The following is a 26,726-nucleotide window of genomic DNA, read 5'->3' on the forward strand; positions in this document are numbered from 1 at the left end:
GGGCTGGCGGGCGGTCCTGGTTCCGGGGCGGGGGCGGGGGAGAACTGTCCAGCAGGTGAGGGGGCGGCCAGAGCTGTCCAGCTCGGGGGCCCGAGCCTTGCTAACCACATGGCGCGCGTGTGTGCGTGTGTATGTGCGTGTGTGTATTTGTGTGCGCGCACCCGCGCGCCTTATTTTTGGTTAGGGTTTGAAAAGCACGTTTGGCTCTTTAAAAAAAATTTTTTTTTTTTTAATTTGGTGTTTCAAAATCGGCTTGTTGGAGAGTGGAGACACCGTTCAGTTTTTCCTGCAGCTGCTTCCCTCCCCATCCTCGTGCACCTCTAAATTCGTCCTCCTGTTCCTGCCCTCCCCTCTTCCCCAACCGTGCCTATTGCCTGCCTCTTTACTCTCATTCTTCCCCGCGCTGGACCAGTCTGTGCTGATGCGCTTGCAAGGTCACTGCCTGGGGAGGCGGTGGAGGGGAGAGAGCCTCCTGTTGTGCTCACGTCAGCAAGGATGTCATATCGCTCTCTGGTTCCTGTGGTTTTACTATGACATCCTGCCCAAAATGAGGGGCGAATCCAAAGGGTTGGTTAATGTGGCCATTTGTAAGCTGAAAAGACATAGATAATTTAAAGCGGTGGATGGAGTGGATGGTAGTTGTGTAGAACTTCAGCAGATAGGTATGCGTTTTGAGCTTGATGCCTTTGGAATTGTAGGGGCTAGGAACGAGGATCTATACGTTAGTAAATGTAGCTGAGGCAAGAGGCAGAGTGGGTGGATGTGAAGACAGAGTGTGAGTTATAGGTAATGCGAGAGAATTTAGAGTCTTCGTGAGGAGGGGAGAGAATGGGAAGAAAAGCCTTGGTTATCTCTGCAATCTGAAAAACCAAAGGCAGTGGCTGTTGATGAGATATAAATTGAGACTAAAAATCCATCCTATCACTAGTGGCTAGAATAGTCACAAGATCTCTGGGTCCTTGTGGCTTTGGAGGGAGGTGAGCACTGTAGTGCATGATGATGATTTCAGTTTTATCAGGTGATTCTCAGTGGAGAGGGGGCTGGGATCCCACCAAGGATAGAGGCCTGATGCCTAGCATATTAGTAGAAGATGCTTCAGGTGTGATCTTTGAGATTTTTATTTGGAAAGGGCTCCTGGTTTTCAACATAAACCTAGATTTCAAGGTTTAGCCTTGAGCTCTGGTCCTGTAAATTGTTTTATTTTAAGATACTTTGGCTCTCACTAGGCATTTTCCATATAATTCTTTAGAGAATGAATTATGCTTTTACCCATCTCCCATTTCATTTCTGTGTTTCCCTCCCCTTCTCATTCTGTTTGGGAGGAGCTGAACTCTGCTCTCTAACAGTCCATACTGCAGTGCCTCACGTTCTGCAGTATGCTTATGAGTCCGTAGCAGTGGAGAGGCCCAAAGGGCTTTTGGGGTGGTAGTGATGCCTAGAAATGAGTATTTTGCAAGCTTGGGAACTTGGTTTTCGTTGTGTAGAAAGGAGATATCTCTATCAAAATCCAGAATTAAGACAAAGTGCAAACTAAAGACACATGGGGGAGAAGATGACCTAACAATCAGTCGGTGCTATCAGTGGAAGAGGTGTCTCTAGATTCAAGGAGAATGAATTATTATGGGCATTGACCAACTCTGGAGTAGCAGCTGATAGCACTGTGCGGTCCCCAAGCAGGGGAGGGGCGGTGGCTCTGCTATAAATAGTGCTGGAGCCAGAGTTGCTATGGAGACAAAACTGAATCCTATTACCTGCAGGTCCTCTATTGGGAGCAAGAGAAAGGAGGGAGAAGTATTTTGAGGATTTGAGAGGTGTTGTAAAATTTTTTTTTTTAATTATTAAGTAGGAGAGAAAAAAAGATAGAGCTTCTCATCTAAATCAAATAGAGCCTTAAGCATACAGAGAGTGTGTACGTTGTATGTATGGGAGTGCACGCAGCAGCAAAGAAGAGAGTGATGTGTGAGAGTGTGTGTCGTGTAATGGAATTCTCTGTGTGTGTGTAGTGAACAAGGTCTTAGTGTGGCTACGTGTGGAGCACAGAGGTGGAATACTGGAAGCACTGAAAGTAACCTTGTCACGGAGTGAAACATTTTGTTTAGAGGAGTGTATGGAGACCCAACAGGAAATAAATTACAGTTAGGACATGTAAGCTTTTTCTAATTTTTGGACTATGGCTTAGAAATTCCTCTGAGCACCTCTCCCTGTCCTTGCAGGAATACTGTTATTTCTGCATCTAATTCTTAATCTCTGTAAGGTAAAGAAGGACAAGGCCTCATCTGTGTATATTGTATTACTAATTCGAATCCTGGGACCAGAATATAAGTGGAACACTGTGATTCAGCACCAAGGGCAGAGCCAGTAGCAGTAGCCACTGGACCCCTTTCTTGCTTGAAGAGGGGAGAAAAATGGTTTAGATGAAGCAATTGGGGCATAGATATTCTTCATTTGAGATCACATGGGGTAGAGTAGCCAGCTGTTGTTACTGTCTGAGTGCAATTAACTGTATAGACTATATGGTAATTTCACATCAAGCTGAATGCAGAATGTTGGAACAGAGAATAATTAGGTTTCCACCTAGACCTAGGAGTGCAGATTAGTTCTGATTAGAGAGTCTGGTTTGATCCTGATCCACTCTGGAGCAGTCCTGAAAGTGACTTAATTTTTGTTATCATAATAACTGAGTCCAGATTAGACCGACTGGGCCTGTTTTTCAGAAACAGAAACAGCCCCAGGGGTGAGGCTGGAAATGAGCTGGTTTGTAGGGACGGAGAGGTGAACCATTATTTATCCTACTTCTTGACATTTGACTCTGTGAGCTCTTAAGCCTGGACAGAGCTCTAGGCTAGGAAAAGTGTCATGTTCTCCTATCTTTAGTACTAAAATGGAAGATCTTCTGACCTATGTCCCTGGCTGGGTTGAAGCTGAGAGGGATGAGTCCCTTAGGCACAGCAATGGACCTTATCAGTACTTTTTTCCTATTAGACTTGGATTTTCAGATAATATCAGAATTCCTCCTGGGGACATCGATTCCATGCTTGGTGCCTTGAAGTTTCTCTGAGATGAACTGATGAATCGGAACCATGGTGCAAAAGAAGAAGTCCTGTCCTCGGTTACTTGACTACCTAGTGATCGTAGGGGCCAGGTAACCAAGAAGTGACTGATTTTTGTCTTGTCATCTGGGATAGCCACAAAATCTGTGATGATTTCCCTTCCCCATTTCCACGTTGCTTTGCATATCTCATTCTTCCCCCCCCCCCCGCCGGCCCCGCCCCCGCCCCTGCCCCTGCCCCTGCCCCTGCCCCGGCCATGCCATGCCATGCGGCACATGGGATCTTAGTTCCCTGACCAGGGATTGAACCCTTGCCCCCTGCATTGGAAGCACAGAGTCTTAACCACTGGACCACCAGGGAAGCCCTGCATATCTCTTTCTTCTTCTATTATTTCACCCTGGTGGGAACCTTGCTGCCAGTAAGGGAAACAAAACAGGTAGATTGAGAGTGTTGGCCTGGAGGAACAGAGATAGAGCAAAACTCTGCTCTTAACTAGCGTCTTTGTGATTTTGAGCAAATATACTCTATACACTTCAGTTTCCTTATTTCGAACAAAGGAAAAGTACATTGTGCTCCTTCTGTCTCTACATATGCTCTCTTGGGAATTCATTAGCTAATACACCTTGAAAGATGCTAGTCATTTCAAGGTGTTAGTGATAATTTTATTGTCGCCATTTTCCTTTTATTTCAGGGTGGGCATCTTCATGGCAGCACAGACCTCATTTAGCCTATAGCTAAATGTGGCATGTTTTCCAAGGTCCTGCAGCTAGGTTTCTTTATCCAAAAGAGCATTTATTTCTTGACTGTGGTTAAAATTTGAAAGGGCGCTCTGTCCCTTCAGGCTGCTGAATTTGTCTTTCTGTTCTCCAGGCACCCGAGCAGTGATAGCGTGGCCCAGACTCCAGAATTGCTACGGCGATACCCGTTAGAGGATCACGCCGAGTTTCCCTTGCCCCCGGACGTCGTGTTCTTCTGCCAGCCGGAGGGCTGCCTGAGTGTGCGGCAACGGCGCATGAGCCTGCGCGAGGACACCTCTTTTGTCTTCACTCTCACCGACAAGGACACTGGAGTCACGCGTTATGGCATCTGTGTTAACTTCTACCGCTCCTTCCAAAAGCGCATGCCTAAGGAAAAGGGGGAGGCCGGGGCAGGGTCCCGTGGGAAGGAAGGACCCCATGCCACCTGCATCTCAGAAGAGGTTGGCGCCGAGAGCTCGGAGAGTGGCCCGTCCCTGCAGCCTCCAAGTGCCGACTCTACCCCGGATGTGAACCAGTCTCCTCGGGGCAGACGCCGGGCCAAGGCGGAGAGCCGTTCCCGCAACAGCACTCTGACGTCCCTGTGTGTGCTCAGCCATTACCCCTTCTTCTCCACCTTCCGAGAGTGTCTGTACACCCTCAAACGTCTGGTGGACTGCTGTAGTGAGCGACTGCTGGGCAAGAAACTGGGCATCCCTCGAGGCATACAGAGGTACGGTTCACTGCTTATGCTCAGAAGAGAGGGGCGGCATCTAGGGTTGAGGTGTAATTGGCTTGTGAGGGGCGTAGGAATTTTCCTCTAAAGCCTGAGCTCCTTCAGACCTCCTTAAGCACTTTGTGTTAATCCGTGCTAAGCAAAAGACTACTGCAGAGTTAGACTTCCTTCCATGATCGTGTTTGGAGTGATGCTGAGGAATTTGGTGTTTCACGATGGGCAGGACAATAAGTCTTGCTATGTATACATTTTTGCACTTGTCATTACTCTTATGTATACCCTGTGATCCTAGCTGAGACCAAAGGGTGGGCTTCTCCAGCTGCTGTCATTAGACCCTCTATGGTTACGCTGGGCTGCAGTGGGGTGTCAGCTCCTAGTGCTTATGTGTCTGTTTCCTGCTGTCTGCTGCTCAGGGACACCATGTGGCGCATCTTCACTGGATCGTTGTTAGTGGAGGAGAAGTCAAGTGCCCTTCTGCACGACCTTCGAGAGATCGAGGCTTGGATCTATCGATTGCTGCGCTCCCCAGTACCCGTCTCAGGGCAGAAGCGAGTGGACGTTGAGGTCCTGCCCCAGGAGCTCCAGCAAGCTCTGACCTTTGCTCTTCCAGAGCCCTCTCGATTCACCCTAGTGGATTTCCCACTGCACCTCCCCTTGGAACTTCTGGGTGTGGATGCCTGTCTTCAGGTGCTAACCTGCATCCTGTTAGAACACAAGGTGAGAGGGCCAGCTTCCTAGACTGTTCTAGGGGAAGGGCTTTGAAATGTGGCAGAAGCTAGACCATGAGTTCTCTGAGGATAGGGACTACATCTTTTTCATCATCTTGTCTCCAGGAGATAACACGATACCAGGTATACAACAGGTACTCGGTTGGTGTGGGTTGAATTAAGGTACTAGTATCCTGTGGGATATATTCAGAGGGCTTGACACTCAGTTGAAATCTCCTTAACTATACCAGCCTAATTCTCTGAAAATTTCAGTCGTTCTGTTCCAGTGAGTGACCCTGGGATCTGGGGGTACAAGAACTAGGATGACAAAGGAGTGATTCAAGGGAGAATTACTGCAGTGCTTGCACTGGGAGGCGGCAGGCAGGGTGAGGCGTGAGGCAGTGATAAGTGTGGAAACTAAACTCCCAGAGCCGTAGGCTTGGTGAAACAGAAACTAAATTGTAGCGTGGGAAGCTGTTTTCTCACAAACCTTCTCCTGTCGGGTAACCCTTGTGGTGTGGCTCGTTGCAGGTGGTGCTGCAGTCCCGAGACTACAACGCACTCTCCATGTCTGTGATGGCATTTGTGGCAATGATTTATCCCTTGGAGTATATGTTTCCTGTTATCCCACTGCTGCCCACCTGCATGGCGTCCGCAGAACAGGTGAGTCTCAAGGTGTCTTCTGGCTTTGTCACCTCTGTTCCAACTCTGTCCAGCTCTGAGGGCGAAGGCTCAATGCCCAGAGAAGTTGTAAATCAGTACTGGTCCTGAATTCCTTGTTATAACTTACTTGTCTACAAAATCTGAACTGATCTGGTGGCAAAACCTATGCTATTTATGTTTTTTATTTATCACAGTTAGTATAATGATTACAGGCTGCTGGCTACACCACTGCAGGTGCTACATAATATGTAGAATACGCACTATTACTTTTCTAAAATCTGAAAAATTCTGAACTTTGAAACACATCTGCCTTCAAGGATTTGGAAGAGGGATTGTGGACCTGCGTTTTCCTTATCTAGGAAAAGTCGTGACTCAATATATGATCGCAGTAGGTTTTGGTTTTGTTTCTTGTCTTTTCCACAGCTGCTGTTGGCTCCAACACCGTACATCATCGGAGTCCCTGCCAGCTTCTTCCTCTACAAACTGGACTTCAAAATGCCTGACGATGTATGGCTGGTGGATCTGGACAGCAGCAGGGTGAGGCTCTCGGCTGAGGCATTGTAGGGTCTAGAATAGGATTGTGTTCTGTTTTTCTAGATTACTCCCAGGAAGTTCCTAAGTTTGTGGGTGATTGCTGTTATGAGACTCATTGAAACAACTTTTTAAAACATACTGCTTTTACTTTATTGGCTTAACAAACCCTTGGTTAGGACTCAAAGAATTACAAGATTTAGTTTTGCTGGAGTTAAATGCTTCCCCACATCTTCCAAGAGCAGTAGGGCAGTTGCGGTTGCAGGATTATTAGATATGGTGTAGGTCATCTAATGGCTTTCTGGGAGTGTAGTTTCTAGTAAGAAACTGCAGACTTTAAAAAAGTATATTAACACTCTGCAGTGTGAGTACATTGAAACTTCGGTAGGTAGCCCTTATATGGGTTCACTGTAAAACTTTAGAAAATGCAAATAAGTATAAAGAAGTCAATAAAAACTATGATCCTGTTATCTAGAGATAGTCATCAATAACATTTAGGTATAATATTTCCTTGCAGGTGTGTATATGTGTCATATACATGTGTATGTGTGTATTTTATATGTGTGTACATGATATATGTGTTTGCATATATATAATAATACCGTATATATAACTTCCTATTCTTGTTGCTTACCTTTATGTAAGAGAAACTTTGGAGCAACTAATTCTAAGGTCATGCCTTTTAACTTTCTTCTGGTGCAGGTGATTGCCCCCACCAATGCAGAAGTGCTACCTATCCTGCCAGAGCCAGAATCATTAGAGTTGAAAAAACATTTAAAACAGGTAGGTGAAGAATGACGAAAAGGAAGGGGAGCAGTAGTGGCTATAGGGCTGCTGTAGGGGGACAGCTATTGTAAGAGCCAGTTTCCTTTCAGACTTCAAGTGGAGTAGATTTTCTTAGCCTTGGGTGGGCTTAAAAAGAGATGTATCCCATTTCTGGGTTGCAGGGTGAATCTCAAAAAGGGCTTTTTAGATTCCTTTTAATTCATTGTGTGTCCCCTCCCACCCTCTAATCCTTGTAATGCTGTGTAAAACAACCCTTCACTTCCTGCTGCTTGTCCCATCTGCCATTCTTGATGGCCTTGGAGCATTCTCTGAGTGTTACAGGAGGGAGTTAGTAGTTTGGATAATCTGGCTCCTTTTATGTTTTCCTCTTGAATTGATCTCTGGTCCCTACAGAATCATTTCTTCAAACATCCCTTTCTTTGAGTAAACCCTTAAATACATTTTTCATTGATTGATTTTCTTCTTCTTCTGCATGCCGAACACAGTACCTGAAGGTAAAGTGTGATGAGGCCCTGGTCCTCTGCACTGCTGTGTGTGTTATGTAGGACCACCAGTAGACAGCTCTGTATTTCTGTTTAGGAATCTGTCATTTGAAGGGTCTTCAGGAATCTCTCTCTGTGTTGTCTCAGTTCTTAGAAATACCTCTAGGTGGGGACTTCCCTGGTGGCGCAGTGGTTAAGAATCTGCCTGCCTATGCAGGGGACGCGGGTTCGAGACCTGGTCCGGGAAGATCCCACATGCCACGGAGCAACTAAGCCCGTGTGCCGCAACTACTGAGCCTGAGGTCTAGAGCCCGCGAGCCATGACTGCTGAGCCCGCGTGCCACAGCTACTGAAGCCTGCGCGCCTAGAGCCTGTGCTCAGCAACAAGAGAAGCCACCGCGATGAGAAGCCCACGCACCACAACGAAGAGTAGCCCCCTCTCGCCGCAACTAGAGAAAGCCCGCATGCAGCAGTGAAGACCCAACGCAGCCAAAAATAAATAAATAAATAAATAAATTTTTTTAAAAGAAATACCTCTAGGTGAAATCTGTTTGGATATAAATGGATGATTTTGTATTATCCCTCTCTCTTTTTCACTTGATTCATCACTACTGATGTAATACGATATCTTGTTACTGCAGAGTCTGGTGAGGATTGCAAGTTCAGAAAGTTCTCTAGCTGTCTTCCTTTGCTGTGTTTTTCATCCTTGGTGATTGCTTTAGTATGACTAATGAGATGGAGAGGTTGATACATGATATTGGACTTTAAATGTTTGTAGGAGCTAAGATTTTTGGGCTCACAGATCCTGTATTCTGACCCCTGTTGCTCAAAGTGTGGTCCATGAACCAGCAGCATTAGCATCACCTGGGCTTGTTAAAAAGTGCAGAATCACCTCAGGTATACTGAATCAGAATCTGCAGTGTAACAACATCCCCAGGTGATTCCTATGCTCATTAACATTTAAGAAACACTGCTGGGCTAGACCAGTGGTTTTCAAATTGCCCCGTGGAGCCTCTGAGGGTTGATTTAGGTTGGGACCCCTGAGCATATGAGGCTCTGGGTTCCTTATGTCCTTCAGAGAAGCTTTACTTTTACATGTTTCGTTTGTTTGTATTTCTACATAGATTTCAGTTGAAAAACAAGATTTTGTAGCTAAAACAAATTTGAAAACTGTTGCCTTGGACTTCAGGTTTGATCAAGTTGCCTTGAGTCAGATTGGCTTAAGCTGAAGATTTCATAATTCAGATTGTTTTCTAAAGGTTAATATATTTGGATTCTTGTTTCAAAGATGAAGGTTCTTTTCTAGGAATTGAGATTGGCTGGCTGCCCCAGAAATCTGCCTTCTCTGAGGGACTTCTTATTGTTCCGCAGGCCCTCGCCAGCATGAGTCTCAACACCCAGCCCATCCTCAATCTGGAGAAATTCCACGAAGGCCAGGAGATCCCTCTTCTCTTGGGAAGGCCTTCTAATGACCTGCAGTCTACACCTTCCACTGAATTCAACCCACTCATCTATGGCAACGATGTGGATTCTGTGGATGTCGCAACCAGGTACAGCCAAGCCAACCCCACAGTCACAGGCTCTTAAATTGGTCTCTGCTCACTCAGTGACCTTGGGGCAGATGACTTCCCTGAGCCAGAGGTTCTTTATGTATACAATGTATATCATATTTGGTTACCTTTGCCACCTTAGTAAAAGCAAACAGAAGACATAATCATACTCTCAGGCCTCTTAGACCTTGCGTGAACAAGGGGATTGATGATTCTTTAAGATACCTCTCCCCTTGCTGTTGGAAACCCGTTAAATGATGACTGTGGGAGGTGGTCTGAGGCCTCGGGTCGTAGGGATCCTTGCTCTGCAGGGCGAGGGACTCGGGTCATCTCACCATCCCCTTCTTCCCCAGAGTGGCCATGGTCCGTTTCTTCAACTCCCCCAACGTGCTGCAGGGCTTTCAGATGCACACACGTACCCTGCGTCTCTTCCCGCGGCCCGTGGTAGCTTTCCAAGCTGGCTCCTTTCTAGCCTCACGTCCCCGGCAGACTCCTTTTGCTGAGAAACTGGCCAGGACTCAGGCTGTGGAGTACTTTGGAGAATGGATCCTCAACCCCACCAACTATGCCTTTCAGCGGATTCACAACAGTGAGTCCCCCGACCTCTGCTTTGCCCCACCTTCTGCGTTTGTCCTCCTGATGGCTCTTCCCTTTGCTTCTTCCCTTTCTAATCTTCCACCTGCCCCTGCCATTCTGATTTTGCTTCAGACTTTTTCCCACCTTTCTTGTAGGTTTTGCTTGCTTTTTTCCCTTATTGCTGACTCTCTCCTTTTTTCCTCCGTGGGTAGACACGTTCGATCCAGCCCTGATAGGCGACAAGCCGAAGTGGTACACCCACCAGCTGCAGCCTGTCCACTATCGAGTGTATGACAGCAGTTCCCATCTGGCTGAGGCGCTGACCGTGCCACCGGAGCACGACTCTGACTCTGACCCTACTGATGACAGGTGAGCAGCCCCTTATGGCAGCAAGACAGTCCTTGAAGTCTAAGAGGCTCTTGCTAGCTGTTATTTAGCGCAATTGCAGAATTTCATAGGATTTAGACATCAGTCCTTGAAGCCTTGGGTTATATTTTGGTTGATTGTTTTGTGTTAGTTTCCTTATTTTATCTTGCTCCCTGGCCTTGAGTTAAGAGTGCTCCTCTGTTTATTTTTCCTAATGCTGATTGCTGATTCTTCTCCCTGCCCCTTCTTTCTGTTTTATTTTTTTGCTCTTCACTCTGCAGCGGCAGTGATAGTATGGATTATGATGACTCAAGCTCTTCTTACTCTTCCCTTGGTGACTTTGTCAGTGAGATGATGAAATGTGACATCAATGGTGATACTCCTAGTAAGTGTACTTGAAGAAATTGGCCAGCTTGGGACAGGGTTTGGGGTTCTGTGATGGTATGGTCTGTACCTGCCATCCTTGTTTTTTTTTTTTTTTTAATTAAAGAAATTTTTTTTAATTAATTTTTTAATTGGAGTATAGTTTTTTTTATTTTTTATTTTATTTTATCTTTTTGGCTGCATTGGGTCTTCGTTGCTGCACGCAGGCTTTCTCTAGTTACTGCGAGCGGGGGCTACTCTTTGTTGCGGTGCGCGGGCTTCTCATTGCAGTGGCTTCTCTTGTCGTGGAGCACGGGCTCTAGGCGCACAGGCTTCAGTAGTTGCAGCACGTGAGCTCAGTAGTTGTGGCTCGCGGGCTCTAGAGCTCAGGCTCAGTAGTTGTGGGCGCACGGGCTTAGTTGCTCCGCAGCATGTGGGATCTTCCCGGACCAGGGATCGAACCCGTGTCCCCTGCATTGGCAGGCGGATTCTTAACGACTGCGCCACCAGGGAAGTCCTTGGAGTATAGTTGATTTACCATGTTGTGTTAGTTTCTACTGTACAGCAAAGTCAATCAGCCATACATATAATCCTTGGGTTTTGGCAGACGTGGATCCTCTGACACACGCGGCACTGGGGGATGCCAGTGAGGTAGCTATTGATGAGCTGCAGAGCCAGAAGGAAGTAGAGGAACCTGGCCCAGACAGCGAGAACTCTCAGGAAAACCCCCCTCTGCGTTCCAGCTCCAGCACCACCGCCAGCAGTAGCCCCAGCACCGTTATCCATGGAGCCAGTTCTGTACGTGAGGACTTGGAGGAGTGGATGAGTGAGGACTGTTACTTGGGACGTGGGCCTCAGCTCTGTTAGGAAAGCTAGGATGAAGCTATTCACTTCATTTGCTACTTTCTCCACATTTCCCCCTTCTTCCTCTCCGTAGATCCTATAGTTCAGAGCCTGTGAGATACAATTTGACCCCAGAAGGACATCCAGCTTTGTTCAGGGGTTAGCCGAGATCCCCTTTGCATAATTGGTGGAGATAGAGAACAGGGGTATAACAAAGATCTTTTCTCACATACTCCTTAGGCTAGGAACCTGACAGGCCTGGCTTGAACTGAGAACATAGGAAGGCATCACAGGGCACCAGGTGACTCCTTTTCATTTAATATATACCCTAGGAACCTGCCGACTCAACGGAGATGGATGATAAGGCAGCAGTAGGCGTCTCCAAGTCCCTCCCCAGCGTGCCTCCCAGCATTGGCAAGGCGAACGTGGACAGGCGTCAGACAGAAATTGGAGAGGGGTCAGTGCGCCGGCGAACCTATGACAATCCGTACTTCGAGCCCCAGTACGGCTTTCCCCCTGACGAAGATGACGATGAGCAGGGGGAAAGTTACACTCCCCGATTCAGCCGACATGTCGGTGGCAATCGGTGAGAGCCTGGGGTTGCCTTCTAGATGGGTGACTGAAGGACCTCACTACAGTGGACCCTGGGCGAGGGTTAACCAGAAAGTCTGAGCAGTCTGAAGGCTCTCATGGTCCTGCGTCCCCAGAGGGTCGTGCTTTGACCTAGGCATTTAGAGATTGTGGGGAGGGAGAGGTGACTGCAGTGTAGCATCAGGCCCACACGCCCCCCACGATTAGGTGCCCCTGCCCGGGGCTTATAGGTGCCACTGTGCATTCAAGGGCTCAAAAGCTGCTGCGGCCCAACAGCTTGAAACTGGCAAGTGACTCAGATGCAGAGTCAGACTCTCGAGCGAGCTCGCCCACCTCCACCGTCTCCAACAACAGCACTGAGGGCTTCGGGGGCATCATGTCTTTTGCCAGTAAGTGCCTTCAGCTCTCTCACGCTTCTGTCCCATCTTCGCTCCAGCAGGGCCTGACCGTGGCAGATATGGCTTAGAGCCTCAGATACAGGGCTGGGTTGGCATCATCAAGCTCCGGATCAGGTCGTTTGGGTGATACTGAATAAGGTATTTTCAGGGGAGGTCAACGAAGAACAGGGACAGATTAGTCGTTATCTTTATACCTGGAGGTTTTAGTCTGTTTCAGGTAAGACAGCTAGCTGTTCAACTGAAAAATAATCGTTATATTAAAAATCATACACTTGTACATGTATTTTGTGGAAATATTCTGGTCAAATTTGATTTGGGTATATATCTAGTATCTTCTTTGCCTGGGAAAGGACTTTTTCATGAACGCGCCTTGAAATCTATGTGACATTGACTTGTGCATAGAGAATATTACCAGAAATGAGGGGTGGTGTCAGTTAAAGACTAAAGACAGACTAGGGACCGGAGAAAGCCAACATGGGGGATAATTGTGATGGTGAGTTTTTTAGAAGCCCAGGAGGGACAGCACCAACATCAGACCGGAAGCACGTTAACTGCCGGCGTTCATGCTGGGTCAGCAGTAGAGGAGAGACTTGGATGTTATCGTGGGAAGCAGTCAGAGAAAGTTGTTACGGGGTTATGAGCAGTCCTGGCAGTGGCCCCTTTGTTTGCCCCGAGTTAGGCGTGATCCTTTCTAAGCGAGGTCAGAGGTTCTGGAATTGCATTTGAAAAGGAGGAGGGTGAAGATGATGATACGGTCATTGGAGCATAATGCTCTGATTCTTTATCCCTCTGACTCACTGCTCTCACTTGCTCCCCTTGACAGGCAGCCTGTATCGGAACCACAGTACGAGCTTCAGTCTTTCAAATCTCACACTGCCTACCAAAGGAGCGCGAGAGAAGACCACACCCTTCCCCAGTCTGAAAGGTAACTCCAGCCCTCCTTTTGCCAAGCCAAGATTCTCTGGGAAATATTTCAGGCCTGTGGGTGCTTGTCAGGAGCCCCATGTATGAAGAATCCTTTGATCCGGCCATTGCCTCTCATATCGCTTCCCATGACTTTCACTGCACATCATGAGTTCTTCCTGGTTTTCAGATAGAAACTGTCTTTTGTAGCTAAAGAGAAGGCCCTGTTATATAGGATAATGGCAGCTGGGGGATTACTGCTGCTTCTGGGGGGGACCTTTGTCAGAGGCACGTAATTAACATAGGGCTCATCAGCTGCCACCAGTCGTCTGCCAGGTTCCTACCACATGAACTTAGGACAAACTCCGTCCTAAAGAGCTGGTCCCCCAGGGGATGGTTGTGAAGAGCCTGGCAGTGTTTATAGAGTCAAGAAGGCTCTTTGGCTTCATGTCAACTTAGGCCCTATGAGTGGGCCTGGTAGCATTGGTTGGCTTCTAGGGGCAATTAAGACCTTATTTGATTTTCATTTGTGATCTCTGGCAGTTTGAAGGGTTCTTCTTTTTTATAAATTTATTTATTTTAGTTATTTATTTTTGGCTGCGTTGGGTCTTCGTTGCCGTGTGCAGCTTTTTCTAGTTGCGGAGAGCGGGAGCTACTCTTTGTTGCGGTGGGTGGGCTTCTCACTGCGGTGGCTTCTCTTGTTGCAGAGCACGGACTCCAGGCACACGGGCGTCAGTAGTTGTGGCTCACGGGCTCTAGAGCGCAGGCTCAGTAGTTGTGGCACATGGGCTTAGTTGCTTCGCGGCATGTGGGATCTTCCCGGACCAGGGCTCGAACCCGTGTCCCCTGCATTGGCAGGCGGATTCTTAACCACTGCGCCAACAGGGAAGCCCTGAAGGGTTCTTCTGAATTTAGTCTGACTTCTGTTTGTTTACTCTGGATTTTGTGCTGAAATATTTAATCACAGAAGGAAGCACAATGAGAAGCAGCTTCATGTATTTTTTAACTGACCTCTCTTCCCAATGTTAAAAATATCAGGAATCTAAGGAACGTTCTTTGGTGGGGATAGGAACATAGGATAGATGGGCAAAAGGACATCATAGCTAGTGGTGTAGGGAGCTAACCAGCCCTGTAGAGTGAGTCCACACAAGCTCAGTAGGTTAGGGATAGAAAGCTGTTAGCGTCTCTGGCTTTCATTTGATACAGTTGAAGGGGAGAGCAATTGAAATGCTTTCATTGCATGCTGATGCTTCACTTCATTTGCTGCACTCATCACTCCCATCCAGCTCCCATCCTCACCCCCACCCCTCTTCCCATGACAGCATCTACAAGTTGGGTCTCTTTCCTCTGCATACATGCAGCCCCCCCTGGACCCCTGTGCTAGATGTTTCATGAAAACCAATGGTCCCCTTTCATGCATGTGCCTGTTTAGTACCTAAAGGCTCCTTGTGTTATTACCCTGCCTCTGGCTTTGAGAGGCCATAGTCTTAAGGATGGTCTTTCCACAAGCCTCAGTTGTTTCCTGGCCACTTGGCTTCCAGCTGTGAGGTGCCTGAGAACTAAGGTTATGTGCACTAAGCTTTGGGAGAATGCTCAGATTATCTGACTTACAGCTCCATTGAGGGGTACAAGGGTTGTGGTATCATGGTGCACCTACTAATTGTGTATTTTGTGTCCCAGTATTTGGGCTAAATACTCTAATGGAGATTGTTACTGAAGCCGGCCCCGGGAGTGGTGAAGGTGGGTCTTGCCCGTGAGCTATGCATGATCTTTTTTCCTAGCATCTACTGTGCCTGCCTGAGGGCCATCCTCCTCATGGAGCAAGCGGCATCACTCGAGTGACCTGCCTTGCCCCGTCCCCCGGGATGCCCATGCTTGCCCATGGGGCGCGCTGCTGGTGCATGTGGAGTGGCCTGAGTCTCCATCCCCACTTCCTCCACATTGCCATGGCTGGTTTCTACCTGTGTGTGACGCCCCAGTGCTGCCCTCACCCAGCCCTTCCAGGGAATGGGTGTGGAACACGGCTACCCAGGGCTGTGCTGACACCAGCTACTGGACTACAGTAGTGATGTCTCTCGTTCTACCTTCCTGGCTGTAGGAAACAGGAGGGCCTTAGTGGACCAGAAGTCATCGGTCATTAAACACAGCCCAACAGTGAAAAGAGAGCCTCCATCACCTCAGGGTCGATCCAGCAATTCTAGGTAATAAATGGCAGAGCTGTTTTAAAAGTCCTCAGATAGAGGTAGTGATCCTTATACCAAACACTAGGGATGCTCAAAAGTGGGAGGGAAGCTCTCAGTGGGTAAATGAAATCCCTTCCCCTTCTGACTCAATCCCCACGCGGCAGTACTAGCTCCTGGTGCTGAGCAGAGCGTAACAGCAGTGGTGGGGACTCGGGCAAACCAGGCCGTCTGGAGAGGTAGGGTTTGCAGTGGACTTGGATGTTTGGAGACGTGGCTTTGTGTTTTGCCCCTGGAGGCAAACATCTAGTCTGGTGAAAGGGGGAGATGCTCTGCAAAGGAGCCGATGACCACAGAAGTGGTACTTGGACCCCCCAGTGAGAACCAGCAGTTCCTGAAGGAGGTGGTGCACAGCGTGCTGGACGGCCAGGGAGTTGGCTGGCTCAACACGAAGAAGGTGCGACGGCTGCTGGAGAGCGAGCAGCTGAGAGTCTTTGTCCTGAGCAAGCTGAACCGCACGGTGCAGTCAGAGGACGAGGCCCGGCAGGACATCATCCCAGATGTGGTCAGTGCTGGGGGTTGGGAGTTGGAATCAACTGGGAAGAGGGACATGGGCGCCAGAGGCAGTTGCCCCAACTCTCGCCCCCGGGTTATTGTTGCAGGAGATCAGTCGGAAGGTGTACAAGGGCATGTTAGACCTGCTCAAGTGCACGGTCCTCAGTCTGGAGCAGTCCTACGCCCACGCTGGTCTGGGTGGCATGGCCAGCATCTTTGCGCTTCTGGAGATCGCCCAGACCCACTACTACAGTAAAGGTAGGGGTCGGACCGGCAAGGCAGCATGCTGTCCACAGCTCTCCTACTCTTCTCTGAAGAGAATGAACTGGGCCCCTTGACGAGTTTCCCAGTGTCAAGCTGCTTCCTGTTAGGCTTTGGGATTTTATTTTCTAGTGCGTGTCTGTAGGTAGTGGGTGTTTTTCTGTCATGGAAAAGAGTGATGTCAGCTTTTCTTTCCTTGCACTTCTTCCCTTCCACATCCTCTTCTATCCTTGCTTCTCCCATCTCATTCCCACACCTTGACTCTCACTCACTGTCTCTTTTGACCTCTTCCTATATTTGATCTTTTCCTCAGAACCAGACAAGCGGAAGAGAAGTCCAACGGAGAGTGTAAATACACCAATTGGCAAGGATCCTGGCCTGGCTGGGCGGGGGGACCCAAAGGCCATGGCACAGCTGAGAGTCCCCCAGCTGGGACCTCGGGCACCAAGTGCCTCAGGAAAGAGTCCCAAGGAACTGGACACCAGAAGTCTAAAGGAGGAGAACTTTGTGGCATCTGTCGGTGTGTATCATGTTGGGTGTGGCAGAGGAGTTCTGGCTTCTTAATGTCCCTCCCTTTCAATTCATCCAGATCCCCGCCTTTCTCTTACCCATGCTTTGCTCTGTAGACAGGAAGATAGATTTGTGTCCTTTTCTAATGGCATTTCTTTATACTTCTCTATCCCTTATGCTTCATTTACAGCCACCCTCACCTACATCTTAGAGGAAGAATGGAAGTTTTGCTTAGAGGGCCCAGCGAGGCTTAGTGCAGGAGTCTGAGCTGTACTCCCGTCCCTCTCTTTTACTTACATCTGGATTTCTTCACATAATGGAGAGGCCACATGAGCTCCTGGAAGCTATAAGGAAGTTTATAGATGCATCTTTGGGCTATAAAATTGTGACTGTCTGGGTCTCTAAAGCCAGTTTTCCCCCATCCAACCATTATGCTGCCCTCGAATTTGCTCCTTTGGGGCATGTCCAGCAACCCCATTTCCCTGGGTTCTGGACTTCGAGGTACAGAGTTCTGAGTCAGCTTTTCTTTAAACATGTCCTTACTGGACTTGATTAGACCTTGCTTACATTTGGTGTTTCTCCATTCCCACTAAGGCAGAGCCTTGGTGAGCTCTCTGGGTGTCACCTCTGTTTGACTCACTCCCTACCTGACCTTGAGTCATCTAGATTGTGTCTTTCTTTTTCGGGTTCTAGGTCCCTGGGCAATGTGCTTCTAGCCGATGCCTCTTTGCCACATCCATTAGCAGTTGCCTTTTGCTCCCATAAATGGTATGAGGAACCAGTTTCCTTCTTAGGAGAGCTGTGCTTCTCTAACCAGCAAAATATTGTCCTAGAGGCAGTCAACCATGATTTTCTCCTACCTGTTGTGATGTTCTAGAAAAATGTACTGACCTACCAGTCTGGAGGTCTGGAGTTTTAGTCCTGTATCTGCCCCCAACTAGGAAAGTGACTTTGGGCAAATCATTTCCCCTTTCAGGGTCTCTATCTCCTCATCTGGAAAACAAGGAGATTGCACTAAGTAGACTCTAAAGTTCTTCCAGGAAGAGAATTGCTATGATCGATACTCTCTCTTCTTAACCCCTACTAAGATGCTCTTGACCATTTAGTGTTCTCTGTCACCTCTACCGGAAGCGTTTTTCCAGATGACTGGCTAAGATGGGTCTCTTGGTAGGGCAGGCACTGCTGCTGAGGGTAAGTTGGGTTTTTTTGGTAGCAACAAGAAGGGATGGTAACTGCCTACCTTGAGTGGCCTCTCTTCAATCCAGTGAGTCAAACAGATTTGTGCTTATGCTTCTGAAACCCTTTGGCTGCTTGAGGTAATCATCTGTCTTATCTGGAATCTTTAAAATTTGCTGTTGCCTAGCTCATTTGGCAGAGACTGTGGTGTGGTGGAAGTTTAAACTGGTCCTGAGTTACCTGATCTTGAGCAAGTGCTCCAGCCTCTTTGGGATCAGTTTCCTCATGCCAGAATGGAGGAGCTTGATGAAAGGCTCTGCCAGCTCTAACATTCTGTGGGATTTTTACTGCCACATTGAGGTTAGGATAGGAATTTAGTTCTTGACCTGGGGGGAAGGTGTTAGATCTCTTGATTTTTTTAACCCCCCTCCCCGCAATGAAGATCTCTTTTTATCTCTTGATTTGTAATCCTGTGCCTGAGACTGAATCAGCTTGGGTGGGTGGGTTTCCATTTCGTCTGTCTGACCAGCCTCTGACTCTCTCTGTCTTTCTCTCCTGCTCACATTGCATCTGGGGTAGAATTGTGGAACAAGCACCAGGAAGTGAAAAGGCAAAAAGCTTTGGAAAAACAGAGTAAGGAACAAATGCCCCTTCCCGTTCCCAAGTCTCCCATACCTGCCAACTCCCCAGGCCCGGTTGGGGCAGGCTCCCTTTGTCAGCCCCACCCCAAATTTGCTCCTGGGGTGGGTATTTGGCATGCAAGCAGGTAGGTGGTATGTGCTCATAGGTACATGCGCGTAGGCTGCTTCTTTCCCCTCCCCTTGTAGTAATCAGGCAGTAATCAGGGCATCTGCTGTGTAAAATCCCTTAGAGCTTGGTTCTCTATTGCTTCCGAGTTGGTGGGGAGAATGTTTGCCTATTTCAGTGCCCCTCATTGGCTGATATCTCCCTCCCCCATTAGAAGGCCTGTGGGCACAGTTGGCAGAGATGGTTGCTCTCCCTCCGTGTTGAGTCTGTAGCTTCCCAACTCTCTCTGGTGGCTTGCCTAGGCACGCTTTCTTGCTTTCTGTCATTCTGTCCTTCTGCCATACCATTGTGGGCGGGCGAGAAATAATGGGGGTGGTTTTTAATGTCAAACACAGGAGCTGCAGGGTGGGGGTAGGCAGCGTCGGCTGAAGCAGCTGGTGTTTTTTAATCTCACTGGGCTCTTCCTTTTCTAGCCCCTTCAGACATATTTGTTTGGGAAGCAGAGTGACCTGGGGACCCTTAAAGGGTCTTAGGCACGAGTGAAGCTCTGATTCTGAGTACAGTGGAATGTGGTTCAGATGTTTGTTTGTGGAGCTTTTCTGCTTTAGGATGATTTGGTCAGAATTTTCTCAGGTTGAGAAGATGGCTGCAGAACCCCTTGAGACCAGGTTTAATTTTTCCTACTTGGTTCTTAAGGCATCTGGGACTTCTTCCAGTGCGGCCTGAGTGGGTGGCAGTCCCTGGAAAGGTGACTGGGACATGCTGAACTGGTCTGGGACCGGGCTGTGCTGCTGTCCCACTCCCTTCGCCAGCCTGCCCCTAGCCTCTTGTAATGAGTAACACAAGTCTTCCCCTACTCAGGGCCTGAAGTAATCAAACCCGCCTTCGACCTTGGTGAGACAGAGGAGAGAAAGTCCCAAGTCAGCGCAGACAGTGGTGTGAGCCTGACATCTGGTCCCCAGGTTTGTGACAGCCTTGTTGAGGATTGCGAGCATTAAAAATTTGCTATCTCAGAATACTTCTTTAAGATCAAAACAGAACAAAATGACAGCATTGAAACAACATGAATATCCCGTCATAGGGGAATGATGAAATAAGTGTAATATATCCATGTAATACAATATTAGTATCCGTTAATGACTGTATTTTCAAAAATGTGGTGACATGGGAAAGTGTTTACAAAGCTATATACAGTATGATTCAAATTTTATTTTTAAAACATACATAGAAAAGACTGAAAGGAAATATGCTAAAGACTTAACAGAGATTAACGTAGGTGGTAAGTTTATGGCTTATTTTTATTTCCGTATTCTTTCGTGTATTTTCTGTAGTGAGCATGTACTTCTTTAACATTCATTATTTTTCTCACTCTGTAAGTCATATATATTTTATATTCAGGAAAAATGTTCATTTTTCATGACCTATCTAGGGATGACAATAGAAGGGTGGGGATGGAGAGAAGGGAGAAGATACAGTATTTCTTAGGGAAACTGAGACTAGACTGGACACCTCCCTCATGTGTCTGAGTCCGCGTGTCTTGTTTCAGAGGACTGATCCAGATTCTGTCCTTGGTGTGAGTCCAGCCGTTATGATCCGAAGCTCAAGTCAGGACTCTGAAGTTAGCACCGTGGTAGGGGAACACCACGCTGGCATCTTGGTGGGTGGGGTGTGGGTCCCCCTTTGGAAAAGGGGGCTACTCCCTTCTTTGGGGGCTGTTCTTAGTCTCAGGTCAGGTTGGTTCTCTTGGTGGAGATGTTTACCTGTCATAGGTCTTTGTTTGTGGGATCAGACCCCGAGATTTCACCCAGGGCTTCTCCTCATCTTGTAAAGAAGGTAGTTCCAGAGGCTGTCTGACACACCTTTGAAGTTGGATACTTTTTTTTAATGGTAGCAGAGAGCTCTAGCAGCTTGACATTTCTGGGACACATCCTGGGGAATATCCCTTACCACCTTTTTTTCCTTTCCAGGTGAGTAATAGCTCTGGAGAGACCCTTGGAGCAGACAGTGACCTGAGCAGCAATGCAGGTGACGGACCAGGCGGTGAGGGCAGCACCCACTTGGCAGGCTCTAGAGGCACTTTGTCTGATAGTGAAATTGAAACCAACTCTGCCACCAGTGCCATCTTTGTAAGTTTGTTTACTAACAAAAGAAGACCATTTTTTCAGTGGGATGGGGATGGGTCAGAAAAGGATGAAAAGTTAGGAAGCAATTAGAAGGAAAAGAGGAAGGAAGGAATGGATAACCTTCATATATTTGACTTTAAAGAAAATGTTTCTTAAGTTAGCTTTTTTCAGAGTCATTTGACTCCGTGATCTGGGGCTTTTAGAACCTTCTCCTGAATCATTGATGAGTTAGGCTTCCTGCCCAGTCAGGTAAGGGCTTCGACTCCTATGTGGCGGTAACCCCCGTGTTTAAAATAAGCAAAGTGATGCCTTTATAGCAATATCAGGGCAGTTGCAGCTCTCATTTTGTACCAGTCTACCTATTTTTATGGACTAGTCTGGTTTTTTCTGGTCACTGCTTTATTTATATAGCACCTTAAAATAGCATTTCATTTTAGTATATTCCTAACAGTTATTTGAAGCTTTCCTTCATTAATAAACATCTATTAAGTGATTTACTAAATGCCAGATTCTGTACTAAAGAAACAGGGATGATAAGACATGATTCCCATTTTCAAGAAGTTTGCAATTCAGTATATTGCTACAACTAATCTCTTCTGCCAAGTGAGGGAAACAAAGCCTTAGGAAAAAAAGATCTTGCCCTAGGTTATACAATAAGCCAGTGATCAGTTGGAATTAAATGAATTCTTTTTAGTCCTTGCCTTTAGACCCACTGCCCTTCAGTGTATACAGGCCTCTTTAGGCAGCTTTAAGGGTTCTGATACACTCACCACTTGGTTAGGCAGAGTTGAGAATGGATATTTTCTACACGAGCTCATAGGTTCTTCTCTTTGGTCTGTGGGGAGAATGGAAGATGAAATTTAAATGAAATAAATTATTTAACACTGGTGATCATTCCCACCCCCAGGGCCTTCTGTATACATGTTTCTAATAGAGCAAGTGACATCCCAAGGTGGAGGTAGGGGATAGGATTGAGAGTCAGCAGAGCCATTCAAGCTAATGGATCTTAACTCTCCCTGAGTCTAAACAGACCCTTTTAATTAAGAGTATTTTATTATTATTATTTTTTTAATACATTTATTGATTTTATTTATTTATTTTTGGCTGAGTTGGGTCTTTGTTGCTATGCGCGGGCTTTGTCTAGTTGCGGTGAGCGGGAGCTACTCTTCGTTGCAGTGTGCGGGCTTCTCATTGCGGTGGCTTCTCTTGTTGGAGAGCACAGGCTCTAGGCACGTGGGCTTCAGTAGTTGTGGCACGCAGGCTCAGTAGTTGTGGCTCATGGGCTCTAGAGCGCAGGGTCCATAGTTGTGGCGCATGGGTTTAGTTGCTCCACGGCATGTGGGATCCTCCCGGACCAGGGATTGAACCTGTGTCCCCTGCATTGGCAGGCGGATTCTCAACCACTGCGCCACCAGGGAAGCCCCAAGAGTATTTTAAATCCTTCTAGTGTGCTTCCATTCTGGAGGCTGAGATAGATGTTATGGAGTAGCAGTCTTGCAAGAAGCCATTCAGCTGTGTGCTACTTTTCCGGGCACCGTCCTGGGACAAATTCGTACTTTTTCTGTACTTCTGGGCAAGGGCTCTTTGTGCAGTTGAGTTGCTGAGAGCAGTTACCTAAATTTCTTGGCTCAAAAAGGGCTATTTTGGTAAGAAATAAATTATCTTAGGTTAATATGGTTCATTGAACAAAGTCTTGGGCTGTGAACCAGGAAGCTGGCATTTGGACACACTAATTAGGTATTGCCTAATAATAACCTTTGTTCAGTGGCTTCTTTGCTTATGCTGTTGCATGTGTTGTGAAGCAGGCATGAAAACTACCTCTTACCCAGCCAAAGATCTTTTTTGAATGAATAGAAAGTCTAATATTGCAGAAGTGGTAGATAAAGTTAGTGGTATTTCTATGTGGGAAGATATTTCTAAGAGATGGTAGAAGAGAAGACTTAACATTTATCAAATACCAACCATGTGCCAGGCACTGTTAAGTGATTTATATGTATTTTCTCATACTGAATGAGAATAGTCCTATCGGGTAGGTATTATAACCTTCCTTTTACAGGTGAGGAAAATGACTCTCAGAGAAGCTAGGCTTTGTACCTAAGATCACACAGCTAGTAAGAGGCAGGGATCTGAACGTTGGTCAGTCTAGACTTCAAACCCAGTGTTCTTTTCACTGCATCACGCTGCTACAGAGAATTTGCCTAATTTTTTTTTTTTTTTAAGAGGAAAGAGTCTTACAGAGACTAAAGGTTAAAGGTAAGTAAAAATGAAAACTTGATTGCATGTTTTGGGAGGCAGTAACAGAAAGCAGGATTATCAGATTGACTTCTGATTGAGGCAAGCAGAGTAGCAAAGGCAGGGCTACTGGAATATATGTGACTAATGATGGTGCCTAGTGTGTGAGCCTCTTAATGAGCTGCTTGGTTTACTTTGCCCCTATTCATTGTTACCTCTGGCAGCTGACCTATTGCCTCTTCTCTCTAGGGTAAAGCCCACAGCTTGAAGCCAAGTGTAAAGGAGAAGCTGGTGGGCAGCCCAGTTCGCTTTTCTGAAGATGTAAGCCAGCGAGTCTATCTCTACGAGGGACTCCTAGGTGAGAAATAGACTGCGAAGGCCACTTGCACTGGAAGGAAGCTGGACTCAGCCCGGGGAGAGGGTGGCCCTGAACAAGTAGCTGCTTGGCTTTTTTGCGGATCTCAGTGCTGATGTTAGAGGACATTTTTATATCTGAAGCAAGCGACTTACTGGGGAAAAAACAGTGGGTGAAAACTAGAAGAGACTGAAGTTTGGTATTAACCAACAGCCTCTGTCTTTCTGTCTTCTTTTACTTTCTTGCTACCATGGTCCTTCCTGCTCACAAATCGGCAGGAAGGGACAGAGGATCGATGTGGGACCAGTTAGAGGATGCTGCTATGGAGACCTTTTCTATAAGTAACCACCTTTCTTCGTGTGCTGTTCATCCCTCCTCCTCGGGAGGGATGGGGCCTCACTTGGAGGCAGCTGGGGCTGGTGGCAGGACTGTTAGATCTGGGGTGAAGAGTCTCGTGTTTCCTTTGCCCTGGAATTTGTGATGACTTCCTTTTTTCTGGAATTTACTCTGTTTTAGTTTGGCAGCCATATTCTTTATACGTTATATAAGCCCCTAAAAAAACTCTATTCCACACAGGCAAAGAGCGTTCTACTTTATGGGACCAAATGCAGTTCTGGGAAGATGCATTCTTAGATGCTGTGATGTTGGAGAGAGAAGGGATGGGTATGGACCAGGGTCCCCAGGAGATGATAGACAGGTATGAGGCTTAGAAACCCTTGGGAAGATGCAAATTCAGCCTCTTCCCAGTTAATTCTGTGTTCTCCCACCTGGGGGCTGACTTGTCCTGGTCTCCCGCTCAGGTACCTGTCCCTAGGAGAACATGACCGGAAGCGCCTAGAGGATGATGAAGATCGTTTGCTGGCCACGCTCTTGCACAACCTCATCTCCTACATGCTGCTGATGAAGGTAACGTCTATTTTGCTTATGCCCAGCTACTGCTGATACTGGAGGGCAAGGCTTGTTCCTGTTGCCTAAATCTTGGGGCAGTTGGGAAGCAGTCAGAGCATCCTGCTGGGGCTCTCTTCTTCACTGAAAGTCTGAGGCCTCTCTGCAGCTCACACATGATCCATTTATCTGAAGCTGCCAGGCTGTTGTGCTAAGGAATGTTGTAAAGGTGATTGATGATTACATGCCACTTGTTTATTTTGAATTTTAAATGGGCTTCCTTTGCTGAATAGTTTTAGGATGCCTGTAGAACTCCCCACAGAATACAGTGGAAAAAAAATTTTTTTTAAGTAGTAGGCTCTGAAACCTTGGAAAGAATGCTCAGAATTTACTTTTCAGCATTAGTCCTTTATCATATATACTTTGCCATAGATGTAAAAAAAGCTACTCATTGAAAAAGCAGTGGTAGGTTCTAGTTTGACTTGGTTATACTTGGTTTTTATAGCTGTGGGAGAACTGTGTTACCAAATGGAAGAGTCCCGTTCTGAAAGGGACTTGGTGGGTAGAAGAGAGTTGTTTTGAGAATGAGCTCCTGGGTTTCTCCTCCTCCTGTTCTCCCAGCCTCTCTAAATGTGAAGGGATTAGTTGATCAAATGCAGAGAATACCCTGCAGGCACTCTTGGTTTGTTTCCTTTTCTGTTTAAGGGTCTCTTGAACTCCAGGGGTGCCAGTTAACTCTGGTTGGGAAAGGGTGGTGATCTTTAACCCTAAGATGGTGTCTTGGTGACAACTGAGTGTAGAACATTGCTACTTCTAAGTCTTACTATGTGAGAATCACACTCTGAGGAGCCCCAGGGGTTTTTAGAGGTGAATGTTATGGTGTTGGTTGGGGGGTTAGGGAGGATGTGTCCCCATGAGTCCCCGTCCACTTAAACCAGAACTTCTCTAAGAGCCACTTTTCTGCAGAAGCCACCTGGAGACAGAACCAGGGTTTTTCTTCTCAGACTGTTGGCAGAACACACAGTTGAATGTTTTATCCTCAGTGATGTGGTCTTTTAGAATTCTGCTTTTCTCAGGAGGAAAGTTATTAAGATCCTGTTTTGGCTTTTCAGGTAAATAAGAATGATATCCGAAAGAAGGTGAGGCGCCTGATGGGAAAATCGCATATTGGGCTTGTGTACAGCCAGCAAATCAACGAAGTGCTTGACCAGCTGGCAAACCTGGTGAGCACACCTGGGCCATCCTTTAGGCTCCCTTCCATTGCTCTTGTCAGCCTCCCAGGCGTGGGCCTCACGGCCTAACGCAGAGGCTTCCGCATAGGTCATTTCTTGGCTCGTATATTTTCAAAATCCCTAGTTCTGAAAATAGGGCTTTGACTAGATGAGGCTTTTGCCCTTCTGTTCTGTGATAGGATTCTCTGCACTAAAACCATCCCAGTGCAGCCATTTGAACGTTTGTGTGGTCTGTGGACCCCTGTGGATCCACAAGGTGAATACTGTTTTCATGATAATACTAAAATGTTATTTGCCTTTTTTACTGGGTTGACATTTGCACTAAGGGTGCAAATGCAATGGTGGGTAAAACCACTGGTGCCTTAACACAGTGAAGATGGTGGCACCGAACAGTGCTAGTGTCCCCACCTCCACACACTCTCAGTTAAAAATAAAACAAAAAGCCAGTTTCACTTGTGAATGTCCTTGATGAAGCAGTTAAAATCATCAGTTTTATTAAATCTGATCAGTGATTATACATCTTCTTAGTATTCTATGTGACAAAATGAGAAGTATACATAAAGCATATCGCTGCAAATGAAAGTATGATTGTTTCGAGGAAAGGGAATTTGTGACGATTTGAGTTCCAAGGTGAACTGACAGCTTTGCAGCCAGTCATGGGACATCATTTTTACTTGAAAGAATGACTAACAAATTGTTATTTGGAGTTGGGTATTTGGCAGACTTTTTGTGCATGAAGCTTCCCAATATTTAAAACCTTTTCCAGTGAGATTGGTGATGAATGTGATTCTCTGATATTGTGTAATGAAATGCGTCAACATTTGGAAGAGCTGCATAACTGGGCGAACCAGTATTTTCCAGATGACTGATGTGTGATTTTACAAATTCACCTGTGGGTAAAAGATCCACTCCAAGTGTAAAGCAGACAAATGGATTTTAATGTAACAAAGTACAAAGTGTTCATTGATGTGTTTTCAGATTACACACTGCAACTAACTTTAAGAAACTTCTTGAGGTTCTGGTATAGCATCAAAGAAGAATATGCATATTTATCTGGAAAGCCTAGTAAAATACTCCTCCCTTTTCCAGATATGTATCTGTGAGGTCAGATTTTCTTTAATATACCTCAACCAAAGCAACATGTCACAACAGATTGAATGTAGAAACAGATATGAGAATACAGCTAATTTT

At 46.7% G+C, this 26,726-nt stretch overlaps 1 protein-coding gene across 23 annotated transcripts in view; it reads left to right on the plus strand.

The window, feature by feature from the left end:
- The window catches only part of MADD (MAP kinase activating death domain), a 40,296-nt gene that overhangs the window by 1,344 nt on the left and 12,226 nt on the right, over window positions 1–26,726 (plus strand). For 3 of the 23 annotated variants that reach the window (XR_009504701.1, XM_059931537.1, XM_059931552.1), the window contains exons 2-27: window positions 2,983–3,142; window positions 3,921–4,517; window positions 4,934–5,237; window positions 5,759–5,890; window positions 6,314–6,427; window positions 7,124–7,204; window positions 9,061–9,239; window positions 9,593–9,828; window positions 10,028–10,184; window positions 10,463–10,566; window positions 11,152–11,342; window positions 11,720–11,973; window positions 12,228–12,367; window positions 13,200–13,301; window positions 14,960–15,019; window positions 15,378–15,480; window positions 15,838–16,024; window positions 16,122–16,272; window positions 16,589–16,795; window positions 19,570–19,670; window positions 20,255–20,365; window positions 20,676–20,834; window positions 23,313–23,421; window positions 23,995–24,115; window positions 24,219–24,324; window positions 25,416–25,526. Coding sequence is in view for 22 of the 23 variants with exons in the window: in XM_059931537.1 (XP_059787520.1) it covers window positions 3,081–3,142; window positions 3,921–4,517; window positions 4,934–5,237; window positions 5,759–5,890; window positions 6,314–6,427; window positions 7,124–7,204; window positions 9,061–9,239; window positions 9,593–9,828; window positions 10,028–10,184; window positions 10,463–10,566; window positions 11,152–11,342; window positions 11,720–11,973; window positions 12,228–12,367; window positions 13,200–13,301; window positions 14,960–15,019; window positions 15,378–15,480; window positions 15,838–16,024; window positions 16,122–16,272; window positions 16,589–16,795; window positions 19,570–19,670; window positions 20,255–20,365; window positions 20,676–20,834; window positions 23,313–23,421; window positions 23,995–24,115; window positions 24,219–24,324; window positions 25,416–25,526 (4,179 nt within the window). In the remaining variant the exon portion in view is untranslated. Of the gene's footprint in view, window positions 1–2,982; window positions 3,143–3,899; window positions 4,518–4,933; window positions 5,238–5,758; window positions 5,891–6,313; window positions 6,428–7,123; window positions 7,205–9,060; window positions 9,240–9,592; window positions 9,829–10,027; window positions 10,185–10,462; window positions 10,567–11,151; window positions 11,343–11,719; window positions 11,974–12,227; window positions 12,368–13,199; window positions 13,302–14,959; window positions 15,020–15,377; window positions 15,481–15,837; window positions 16,025–16,121; window positions 16,273–16,588; window positions 16,796–18,540; window positions 18,595–19,569; window positions 19,671–20,254; window positions 20,366–20,675; window positions 20,835–23,312; window positions 23,422–23,696; window positions 23,915–23,994; window positions 24,116–24,218; window positions 24,325–25,415; window positions 25,527–26,726 lie in introns of those variants that run through there. The other 20 variants (XM_059931553.1, XM_059931556.1, XM_059931560.1 and 17 more) reach the window with 19 other exon arrangements.

The sequence above is a fragment of the Balaenoptera ricei genome, chromosome 8, assembly GCF_028023285.1.
Source record: "Balaenoptera ricei isolate mBalRic1 chromosome 8, mBalRic1.hap2, whole genome shotgun sequence".
Classification (NCBI taxonomy): Eukaryota; Metazoa; Chordata; class Mammalia; order Artiodactyla; family Balaenopteridae; genus Balaenoptera; species Balaenoptera ricei.